Source organism: Capricornis sumatraensis, chromosome 6 (assembly GCF_032405125.1).
Source record: "Capricornis sumatraensis isolate serow.1 chromosome 6, serow.2, whole genome shotgun sequence".
Classification (NCBI taxonomy): domain Eukaryota; kingdom Metazoa; phylum Chordata; class Mammalia; order Artiodactyla; family Bovidae; genus Capricornis; species Capricornis sumatraensis.
The window spans coordinates 100,374,092-100,386,116 of NC_091074.1; the positions used below are offsets into that span (position 1 = coordinate 100,374,092).

General features: G+C 43.7%; 1 protein-coding gene across 1 annotated transcript in view; it reads right to left on the reverse strand.

The window, feature by feature from the left end:
• Window positions 1-717: 717 nt before the first annotated feature.
• Window positions 718-12,025, reverse strand: part of GRIN3A (glutamate ionotropic receptor NMDA type subunit 3A) — a 194,266-nt gene continuing 182,958 nt past the window's right edge. Inside the window, exons 7-9 of the mRNA XM_068974563.1 lie at window positions 9,861-10,025; window positions 7,584-7,660; window positions 718-1,057 (exon numbers count right to left, since the gene is read on the reverse strand). Of these exons, the coding sequence (XP_068830664.1) occupies window positions 718-1,057; window positions 7,584-7,660; window positions 9,861-10,025 (582 nt within the window). The remainder of the gene's footprint in view (window positions 1,058-7,583; window positions 7,661-9,860; window positions 10,026-12,025) is intronic.

The window sequence follows — 12,025 nt, forward strand, 5'->3', positions numbered from 1 at the left end:
GGCTCTTGCCTGATCCAATCAGTCATCAGCCTGCTGTGATATGAGTGAGTTCAGCCGACTTTTCTAAGTACCCACCTCCCCATCCCAAGTGTCTCTAGCTCTTCCCTGGCTCCCCATTCAGACTGTGGGGACACATCTAGACTGGGGAGCTGTAGCAAAAGTCACAGCCCGGAATAACCCTGCTCTATACTAAGATTTGGAGAAGGGAAAGGCTACCCACTCCAGTATTCTGGCCTAGAGAATTCCATGGACTGTATAGTCCACGGGGTCGCAAAGAGTTGGACACAACTGAACGGCTTTCACTTTCATATACTAAGATTAAAACCAACAACCCAAGAAGACACAGATATGGTTAACACTTTTATCTCTTATAGTTGATAGTGCACAGAAAGGGCTAAAAACCAGAATTAGTAATGTGGCACCTGGTGAAAAGATTAACAGGAGCTGGGGTTGTCTGGTTTTTCACAGATCCCTCACATGGCGTTACTCCTGACTAAGATTCCTGCTCTGAAAAACACACCTACCCAGGAGACCTAGGAATGAGCTTGAGAAGACTGGCCACTGCTTTGCAGGTTGGAGGAGAGCACACTTGACCTCTAAGAAGACCCAAACCTCAGCGTCCCCCCACCTTGGTCAGTAGTTACAAAAGAGCATTACAAAGTGTCTCAAGGGCTCAGAGGAAGGCCAGGAAGTGAGAAAGGGGAGCAGCGTGGCCACTCAGGGCTCACAAGTTCGATTTGTCCTTTGATACTCTTCCAGCTCCGTTTTCCTGCTCACGGCCAGCTGCAGCTCCTGGCGGATCACCTGAATCTGCCTCTCCAGCTCTGAGAGCTCTTGCATCACTGAGTTCCGAGCCCCGCTGTGGGAGTCTGCTTTCCCATTGGTGGTCAGCGAGGCAGGGAGCTCTCTTCTCCTCGGCGGGAGAGGAATGTCCTGGTGGATCTGGATGCCCAGCTGGTTTGGTCCACCCTCATCATTAAAGATGTACTTTCGTCGATTGTCATGACTCAGATTGGAAGTATTCCACACGGTGAGGTGACGGGGCCCCACACTGGACCTAGGAAACCAAGAGACACTTTAGATTGAACTTCTTTAGATTCACTTTAGCTCTGCCCATCTTTCAGGCACTTCCTTGTGACTAATACAGAGCTGGATATGCAGACAGAGCTGGAGTCACAAAGCCTTGGACAGACTACCTGCTGGAGCATCAAGGGGACAAAAGGAGTCCTTTTCAGCTGAAGTTCAGCTTCTCAACAAGTCTCATGCTGCCCTGATGCTGGAATGGGTGTATCACCTGGGGGGCTGACAAACCAGGGTATGGCATGTTCTTTTATGAAGAACCTTAGATGCTTTTCTATTCTTTTCCTGCCAGTGAAGCTCAGAAAGCCACACTGCATTGAAACAGTCTATGGCTATAAAGATGATGCTTTGGTAGATGTGAAATTCTGTTTATTCAGCTGTTGGACTCTAAGCATGGTCCTGCTAGTAGACACTCTAATATGATTCATCCTTAGTCCCATAGGACAACCCTGATGTTTACTACTTGAGTTTAAGGAGAATAAAAGCATACAAGCTGCAGGTTTCAGCAAAAAGTGTCCCATTATAGAGATGACATTGTGAGCTGAGAATGACAGCTGAGATTTGAAGCTTAATTAAAAAAAAAAAAATATATATATATATCTACCTATCTATCTATCTATCTATCTCCAAGAAATCCTCAAATTCTTGCTGGGATAATGAAAGTCAAAGAGAAATACATTTGCAGTCCTCTTTCAGGCTCCTCTTAAACCAACTACCACCACCCCTGAGATGGCTGTAGACAGCAAAAGAGCTATTGATGGCTAGGTTCAGGAAGGAAGGGGCCTGGTTTCTGAAATACACTGACAACCAGATGGAGTGAGAAGAGTTTCTTGTTACAAGAACAGATTAGAGCCTTAAGCACATGACTGCTGATTTCTTCCAGCCTTGTTGAAGGAGGCGAAGGAGGAGGATTATGATCACTTTTGCAATCTACCACAGGGCAAAATAAAACAGAAACACTGTATTAAGTCCTTGTGTGTGTGTTCTCATCCATTGTAACTGAATCAAGACTTTATTCCTGGGCTCTTACTAAAGAGAAGGAGAAGGGGAGGACCTGCAGTGGAAGGGGAAAAGGGAGAGGTCAACGTTGATTCAGTTACACGGACAAGAACAAAAACACAAGGACTTACCAGGGCGATCCTGTTTCATTTTGCCCTGTGGAAGACTGTGAAAGTAGTCATAATCCTTTGTTCTTCCTTTCATCCATATCCCTCTGTAATGTAACTTCACAGCTCATCCTTATCAATGAGGGTTCAAGGGGAAAGTCTGTTTTCTCTTCCCCTTGAATTTGGCCTGGTCTTATAGCTTGTCCTGACCAATAGAAAGTGGCAGAAGTGGCAGGTGGCGGTTCTAAGCCTTGCAAACTTCCACTGCCTCTCTCAGAACCCTGCTGCTCCAGTGGGATCAGTCCAGACTGGTCTGCTGGGTGAAAACAGACCATCAGAGAGAGTCCCCAGACTCCCTGGTTGACCGGCTGAGGCCATCCTAGACCAGCCAGCTCTGTTTCTCCCTCCTTCCCTCCAAGCTGGCTGTAGGCAAAGGAGCAAGTGTGGCCACGATCAGCCAAGTTTGGCTCAGACTGCGCAGACTGCACAGCTGACCCACAGATTCATAAGCAGCTCATTGTTGTTTAAACCATTATAAATTGAGATAATTTCTCTCACAGCAAAAATTGGTGATACATGCCCCCAGCCATTAAAACACACAAACACCTTCTAAGCCAATCTGTAGTTCTTTAATATTTCTCATGTTTTAGGTCTCATATATATAGACAGGGGGCACCGTAACACAGTTTTCCTGTGTCCTGGGCTGGGTACAAATTTTATAATGAGCCCACTTACAGCTCCATTGACTTTATACCAGGTCAGAGGTATGGTTATAATTTTCCTCCTAGCCTTACGTTTCCCTTTCTTTCTTCAATTTTTTTTCCTATTGAATTTGAATAATTTCAAAACAATCTTGTTTGTGGTATGTATTATTTTATATATGGTTTATGATTTGTATATCTTGGGGTGAGAGGAAAAGAGAAAAGAGGAGGTATATTGGAAATCCAGTAGAGTGAAGGACAGACCAAAATTTACAGAAAATCATGTGCTGAATAAACTAAGGACTGTGTGTGTCTCTCTCTCTCTCTCTCTCTATATATATATATATATATATATAGTCTTTTGCAGTATATACTTTTTTCTTCTGCTTTAAGTAAAAAAGGAGCAATATCTATTCATGCCATGGCCCGCAAATTTCTCCAGGCCTTTCCTCAAACCCATGTGTTAGTCATTCATTCATTTATCTATTATTGTATTTACTCAAATCAGTGTGGAACATAGAGGAGGAATGTAAAGTTGTACCAGATAAAGATATTTGCACAGATACTCTTGCAGAAAAAAAAGAGAGAGAAAGTTTTTGAGCCAAGAGACCTAACTCTAGGATCATGGGATGATTCATAGTGGGGAAAAACCTAGGAGTTATGGATCAACATATTTTCCTAGAATGTCAGGCAACCTCAGAAATCAAGCAAATAGAAATAGCCAGTCTGGTTTTCTCCAGAGCTTTGTGTATATATCTGGGAACATAATATAGAGTAATAAGCAAAAACTGGCCTCCATGATAGGTGATAGGTGGAAGCATCATTAGTGCTCTGATTACTGACACGTGGCTCTGAGCCATTTATGAATGCAAGGTGGTAGATACTGAATGCCAGATGTGTCTAACTAGAAATGAATGTGTTATACTGTTAGCCTCTACAGTGTTTCAGTTGAAGTCTGTAAGCTTTCCTGAGCGTTAGAGTGTAAAGTGACTAGTGAGTTGAGTGAATTTAGCACTAAAAAGTTTTCACTGGGCAATTTTATACCTTTGAGGTTCAATGTTCCACTAGACCAGAAGAGACGTGACTTCAGTGGGCCCCCAAACACTCACTGCGTTTGAAAGGTTACAAGTGGGTGTTGGGTTGTAGGGAGGTGGCATAGGAAATAAGGGGCCAATAAACCATGAGGGCGTATTATCTTAGCTCCTTCTCAAAATAAGGGATTTCAGAAGGGAATCTGCCAAAAAAATGGATACGTTGAGTGAAAGACACATTTGGTTCTGAATTTAGGCAAGAGAGATGTGACTAGGAGTCATATCACAGTTGGAAATGGGATCACGAGTAGCTTCCTGTTTCTATTAGGCCAGAGAACAAATGCTTTTTTATTGTGAGATGGTGTCTTTGCTGCTATGTCTTCTTGTGTTCCTCTCTGGTTAAACATTTATGTTAAAAATGATTATAAAAAAATATATACATAACACGACATAGAATAGCTATGACCTGATTAGCCTACAGTTTGTTGCTGATAGGGCCACAATGTGATACAGGAAGACCACAGACCACGCTGGGGGGAGTGTGTGCTCACTGCCTGGAAAAAGAGGCCATAGAGACAGCTGAAATGATTCTGACAAGCTCGATGCAAATTGCAGAGACGGGGACTCCAGCAGCCCCTGAGGAGATACAGATAATAAAAAAGAATCATGTTTTCCACTCCCTTTTCCTTGTCCATTGCAAATGAGAAGCGTGAGTGTCAGATTTCAAAATTACCCAGAAAGCTAAGGTAATCCTCAGCTTGGAGCTGAAGATCTGCTGTAGACGACAAACAGTTGCTTGGAGGTAATGCTGTGAACAGAGCCTGTAGACATAAGAAAAGACCAAGAGGCTGCCTTAGGCAGCAAGAAACAGAGGCCAGCCAGGTACCAGACCCAAATACTTCTGACATCTCTAACCACCATGAATAAGGCAACAGTTTTCCACAGGCTGGATGTGGGGAAGGTGTAGAGTTTCAATTTCCACATGTCAATTATGCATTTAATGCCTGTTACTTCCTATTAATGAGATGCTCTTTTCTAGGGAGTTTGCAGTAACAGTGCCAGGAAATGGATTAAGCAGAACATGTCTGCTGTATATTTCGAATATTCCTGGGAGTGCTGGAAAGGAGTCGGGAGTGGAAACATGCCAAAAGGGCAATATTGCATGAAATTAATTGCCTATGGTACTTATGAATTTAGCCTTATGTGTATTTGGTACACAGTAAAATAGCTAAAGTAGCTTTTTTGGGGGGGCTTTAGATGTATTATTTAATTTTTAGAGTCTCTAGAAAGTAGGTACTCTCTCTCATTTTCACAGATGAGGAAGTTGGGGTACAGAGAGGTTAAATAAATGACTTGCCCAGGACCACACATATTGTTAAGTGTAGGAGTCAGGATTTGGAGCCGGATACTTCCCCGGTGGCGCTAGTGGTAAAGAACCCACCTGCCAATGCAGGAGACATAAGAGACTCAGGTTCGATCCCTGGGTCGGGAAGGTTCCCTGGAGGAGGGCATGGCAACCGACTCCAGTATTTTTGCCTGGAGAATCCCATGGACAGAGAAACCTGGTGGCCTACAGTTCTAGGGCACACAGAGTCAGACATGACTGGAAGACTTAGCATGCATGCACACTTGTGCCTAGAGATTACGCTGGCACTTTTTCCACAACATCTATTGCCTCTACTGCATTTCAGTGTCCATCTATGTAGAGATATATATATTTTTTGGTCTGTTCTATTTCTAGAGGAAAGCAATAGAATGGGAAAGACTAGAGATCTCTTTGAGAAAATTAGAGATACCAAGGGAGGATTTCATGCAAAGATGGGCACAATAAAGGACAGAAATGTTATGGACCTAACAGAAGCAGAAGATATTGAGAAGAGGTGGTAAGAATACACAGAAGAACTATACAAAAAAGATCTTCATGACCCAGATAACGACGATGGTGCAATCACTCACCTAGAGCCAGACATCCTGGAATGTGAAGTCAAGTGGGTCTTAGGAAGCATCACTACGAACAAAGCTAGTGGAGGTGATGGAATTCCAGTGGAGCTATTTCAAATCCTAAAAGATGATGCTGTGAAAGTGCTGCACTCAATATGCCAGCAAACTTGGAAAACTCAGCAGTGGCCACAGGACTGGAGAAGGTCAGTTTTCATTCCAATCCCAAAGAAAGGAAATGCCAAAGAATGCTCAAGCTACTGCACAATTGCACTCATCTCACATGCTAGCAAAGTAATGCTCAAAATTCTCCAAGCCAGGCTTCAGCAATACGTGAACCGTGAACTTCCAGATGTTCAAGCTGGATTTAGAAAAGGCAGAGGAACCAGAGATTAAATTGCGAAAATCCATTGGATCATCACAAAGCAAGAGAGTTCCAGAAAAACATCTATTTCTGCTTTATTGACTGTGCCAAAGCCTTTGACTGTGTGGATTACAACAAACTGTGGAAAATTCTGAAAGATGGGAATACCAGATCATCTGACCTGCCTCCTGAGCAATCTGTATGCAGGTCAAGAAATGACAGTTAGAACTGGATATGGAACAACAAACTGGTTCCAAATCGGGAAAGGAGTAGGTCAAGGCTGTATATTGCCACCCTGCTTATTTAACTTATATGCAGAGTACATCATGAGAAATGCTGGATCAGATGAAGCACAAGCTGGAATCAAGACTGCTGGGAGAAATGTCAATAACCTCAGATATGCAGATGACACCACCCTTATGGCAGAAAGAGAAGAAAATTTAAAGAGCCTCTTGAAAGTGAAAGAGGAGAGTGAAAAAGTTGGCTTCAAGCTCAATGTTCAGAAAACTAAGATAATGGCATCTGGTCCCATCACTTCATGGCAAATAATGGAAACGGTGACAGACTTTATTTTGGGGGGCTCCAAAATCACTGCTGATGGTGACTGCAGCCATGAAATTAAAAGATGCTTGCTCCTTGGAAGAAAAGTTATGACCAACCTAGACAGCATATTAAAAAGCAGAGACATTACTTTGCCAACAAAGGCTCATCTAGTCAAGGCTATGGTTTTTCCAGTAGACATGTATGGATATGAGAGCTGGACTATAAAGAAAGCTGAGCACTGAAGAGCTGATGCTCTTGAACTGTGGTGTTGGAGAAGAAGCTTAAGAGTCTCTTGGACAGCAAGGAGAGCCAACTAATCAATCCTAAAGGAAATCAGTCCTGAATATTCATTGGAAGGACTGATGCTGAAGCTGAAACTCCAATACTTTGGCCACCTGATGTGAAGAACTGACTCACTGGAAAAGACCCTGATCCTGGGAAAGATTGAAGTTGGGAGGAGAAGGGGATGACAGAGGATGAAATGGTTGGATGGCATCACCAACTCAATGGACATGAGTCTGAGTAAACCCTGGGAGCTAGTGATGGACAGGAAGGCCTGGCATGCTACATTCCATGGGGTTGCAAAGAGTTGGCCAGGACTGAGTGACTGAACTGAACTGAACTGATTTCTATTTGAAACAACATATTTTTTACTTGAAACAACAATTTTTTAGAAACAACATATATGTTGTTTCTCAACAACTTAGTCCCGATTTGATTTGAATTATTGTACATAATTTCCCTCTTGAGCATGGAGTCTTAGTTGCATCTTTAAGCTTTTAACAAACATAAATGATACCTGGAACTGGCCTCTTCTTACCTCTTTTCCACACGTTTAGTCTTGAAACGCTGTTGCTTTTCCTCTACAAATGATGTGTTTAGTGCTCTGTGTAATCTCTGATGGAAAGAACAGATTCACACATACAGATCGTTAGAAACACAGAACCGGGGCACAAAGCACCCCCTGAGATTTAATCTCTTTGCTACTAACCTTGGCTTCTTTAAACCAATTACCATTGATGGCAGAGAAAAAGATCAATATTCAGTCCCAAATCTCAAGAGAAAATGAATTCTAAGATAGTATTTTACCTGGAAGAAAATAATTTGATGGGAAACTTAGAAATACTCTGAGTTGTAAAAAGGTCTGTGATATAAAGAAAAGTTGGGACTTCCCTGGTGTGTCAGTGCCTATGACTCCTCACTTCCAATGCAGGAGATCTGGGTTCGATCCCTGGTCAGGGAACTAGATCCTGCATGCTGCAACTAAGAGATCACATACTGCCACTTAAGATTCAGTGCAGCCAAATAAATAAATAAAAGAGTTATCATAACTGGGCTTCCCTGGTGGCTCAGATGGTAAAGAATCTGCCTGCAATGAGGGAGACCTGGGTTCGATCCCTGGGTCAGGAAGATTCCCTGAAGGGAATGGCTACCCACTCCAGTATTCTTGCCTGGAGAGTCCCAAGGACAGAGGAGTCTGGTGGGATCGCAAACAGTTGGACATGACTAAGTGACTAACACACTATCATAACTAACATGTGGCAAAGGACTTAGTACCATTGCTAAAGATGAGTCAAAACAAAGAAGGTAAGAACTCCTTAGAATTAAACTAATCATGCTGATTTGTAATGGAGAGGATCAACTGTCTGCAGAGTCTTCCTTAGGAGACCAAATATGTCCTAGGGTGAAAGCAGAACAGGGTTCACATGTAGCCAAACCAATAACAGTGACCTATATAGAAAAAAAGTGTTGTGTTAAAGAAGAGAGCAGCATAAGAGATGCAGGGGGCAGAGGTGGCAGAACTGGCAGCCTCACTGCTGGGAGGCAGTGGGGAGCCTGTCTGGGAGGTCAGGTTGGCTGCTCCGGCCTCGCCCCTCCCTGCACTCAGGGGGAATCTGCTGTCTTTGCTAGAGCCCCTTCATCAGTTCTTCCCCAGAAGCTCGGCTGGTAAAGAATCCGCCTGCAAAACAGGAGACCCCGGTTCAATTCCTGAGTTAGGAAGATCCACTGGAGAAGGGATAGGCTACCCAGTCCAGTATTCTTAGGCTTCCCTGGTGGCTCAGCTGGAAAAAAATTAGCCTGCAATGCATGAGACCTGGGTTCCATCCCTGGGTTGGGAAGATCCCCTAGAGAAGGCAAAGGCTACCCATTCTAGTATTCTGGCCTGTAGACTTCCATGGACTGTAGAGTCTATGGGGTCACAAAGAGTTGGACACGACTGAGTGACTTTCACTTTCACTTCATCAGTAAGAAGCCTTCTGAGTATGTTTCAGCTCTCAATGCCTGTTTCCATCAGGTGAGATGTACAAAGGAGTGAGCTTGAATGACTGTTTGCCTGACAGTTTTAGTTCTTCCTGTTGGTGAGTGCATAGGTGTCTGGATAACACGAAGGAACTTTGATCTAGAGCTTGGCCATGACATCAGCGGACTTCTAAGCTCTGGACCATTGAAATGCAGCAAGAGCAGGGACCCGAGCATTCATCTGAAGGGAAACAGGAGACTTCAAGATCATTTAATGGGTTTCAGTTTTGGCCAGGAAGACTCTAAAGGAAACAAATCTTACACACCATCTCTTCAGATTGTCACTAAGTGAAATCATGTTAAAAACATGTCATTGCAATCTCAAAACCATGTGCATCTAAACACTTCCTATGTTTTCCTGTGACAAGCTAAGAGAAATAATGGGTATTGTTACTAAGGCATTTACAGTCTATTTAGCCTATTCTATTAGATCCTACTGGACACAATTTGAAAATGGATTTAACAGTTTTATTTAAAAAAGTCAATATTTCCAAAACACTGAAAATTATATTTCTTGCAACTAACTACTTACTAGAAAACATTTAAACAACAACAACAAGGCTGTTGCTTCCACTCTGAGCAACAGTGGAGGGTTATATGGAAGGAAAGGGCATTATGGGACAGCTTAATTTAAGGGGCAAGTGCATTAATGGGATAGAGAGAGATCCATCTTGTATACTGAGTGTCTACACCACCTGGTTCTCTTGATAACCTGTCATTTGAGGTCCTGGATTCTCCCGTTATTGGGAATTCTGATGCTTAAGAATACTAGAGGGAGATGCCTGGTGGCACTCACCTGACTGGTGTGGAGCCAGTATTGCAGCCTAGATTTGTTCCTGATGCGTGGCAGCACCAGCCTGTACACCATGTGCTCACCAATGGTGGTCAGGATGGACAGACCAAATCCAATGCACAGCAGCATGAAGAGTCCAGAGAAGTGTTTGATGCCCATCTGCAACGTCTGTGGCAGAACAGGAAAGGAAAAGTCATGAATGGGGGGCTGCACCTGGTCCCATGCCTGTCTACTCTGAGATGAACATCGTTTTTTGCTGGACCCAAGGAAAGCTGGAGACTGTTTCTCTGTGCGCTCTGCAGATGTCACTCTACTACACTGTGAAGGGGATCCAGGACCGAGGGCTGCTGCAGGGCACAATTCCTGGGGGTGCTACTCACATACAGTGCTATTGTTTGGTTCCTGGAGTCATGAAGAGGCCCTGTGTCTAGACCACGCTATGGTGTCAAAAGGGACACTGAGAGATAGAGAGTGAAAATTAAAACAATTTAGTATATTAAAACATCGAAAAGTTATCAAGGAAAGAATCTCTCCCAGGGACAGAGAGTGAGTTAGATTTAAGGGGAAAAGATGATGAGCGCAATAAAAATTTTCATTTAGATCTGACAGGGAACATGGATAGGATATCATCTAGTTCAATGTCCTCATTTTAAAGATGAGGAACTTGGGACCAGAAAAGTGAAGGAAGTTGAGCCAGGTCACAAAATTAGACAGCCACAGAGGAGAGAAAGAAGGGATCTACTTGTTGATTTCTTACTATTTTTTTTTGTGTGTGTGCTTAGATAGCTATTATAACTACAATTTATAGTTGCAGAAACTGAAGTTCTTGCAGTTTTTAAGTGACAAAGCTGGCCTATAAGTCAATGTTTGTTTAGCTCCAAAGTTCAGGTTCTTTTTACTCTACAACAAGAGAGCAACAGCAACTATAAAAAAAATCACTTTAACACCTGTGACCGGCTAATGGCTTTACAGGTGGTCTCTACAAAATATGCATTCAGTCACTGGCATCAATGACCAATCAATCCAGGAGAAAGACATTTGATTCTCTGAGTGTCTACTATGTGCCAGGTAGTCTCCCAAGTACCAGGGGTGGAGATAGGAGGGTTATGTCCCTACCTTCAATCAGCTCAAGTCTAGGGAGAAAGCAAACATTTATACCGCATGATACATTGATTCACACTTCCCAGGTTTTGCAGAGAAGCTGGCTCATGAGATAAGACTTAAAGTGAGACAGGTAGAATGTGGAGGCTGGGTGGGAAAGTAGCACTCCAAGTTGAGGGCAGCAGAAACAAAGAATGTGACAGAGACATGAACCTCCAGCACACTGATCTGTGAGCTTGTGAGACAGATGGCTGTGCTCAGAGGTGGGGTGCAGAGGCCCTGCATCCTGAGGGAGGAACAGGCCAGCCCTAGGCAAGGCTAGATTAAGCACCGTAGCCAAGATCATACAAGCCAATGCTAAGGACCCTGAGCATCATCCCTTTGCTGGAGGGTTTCGGTCATTATCATCATTGATAATTATTTAGCATTTAACACGTGGAAGGCGCAGTTCTGAGCACTTTATCAATATAGCAACTTGCTTAATTTTCCCAACGACCTATGAGGGAGGTACTGTCTCCATTTTGCAAGTGAGGAAACTTAGGAATGAGAGTTAAATGACTCATCCAAAGTCACATAGCTGGTAAAGGTCTGGGGGGTTCACACCCAGGCAGGCAGGCTAACTCCAGAGCCTACACTCTTAACCACATCATTTAACTGACATGAGTGATCCACCTATCCTTTTGAAGGAGTTTTCCTTTCTTTCATTCTCCTCTCCTCTACCCCCAGTCCTGGAGAAGCAGGCAGTCAGGATGGCTCAGGCATGGCTAGACCTCCTGGTACTCCAGGAAGTTTATGTGGGGGACCAGGCTCAGAGGCAGAGCTTGGAGATTTCAAACTTTGGGGGAGTCTGGGCCATGGAATCTCTTTTCCTCAATGATACTACTTTTGGCAATGGCTCTGGACCAAAGATGTGTGTTAGGATCCCTGGAGAAGGAAAGACTAGGGGTGAGAAGGGGCACAGAGCATGCCCCAGGTCCCAGAGCCTGGGGCACCTGAGAATGAAAGAAGCCCAGCCTGAAGGAACAAGGGATGCTAGTGTAGGAAAGGTGAGCAATTTATCAGGCCCT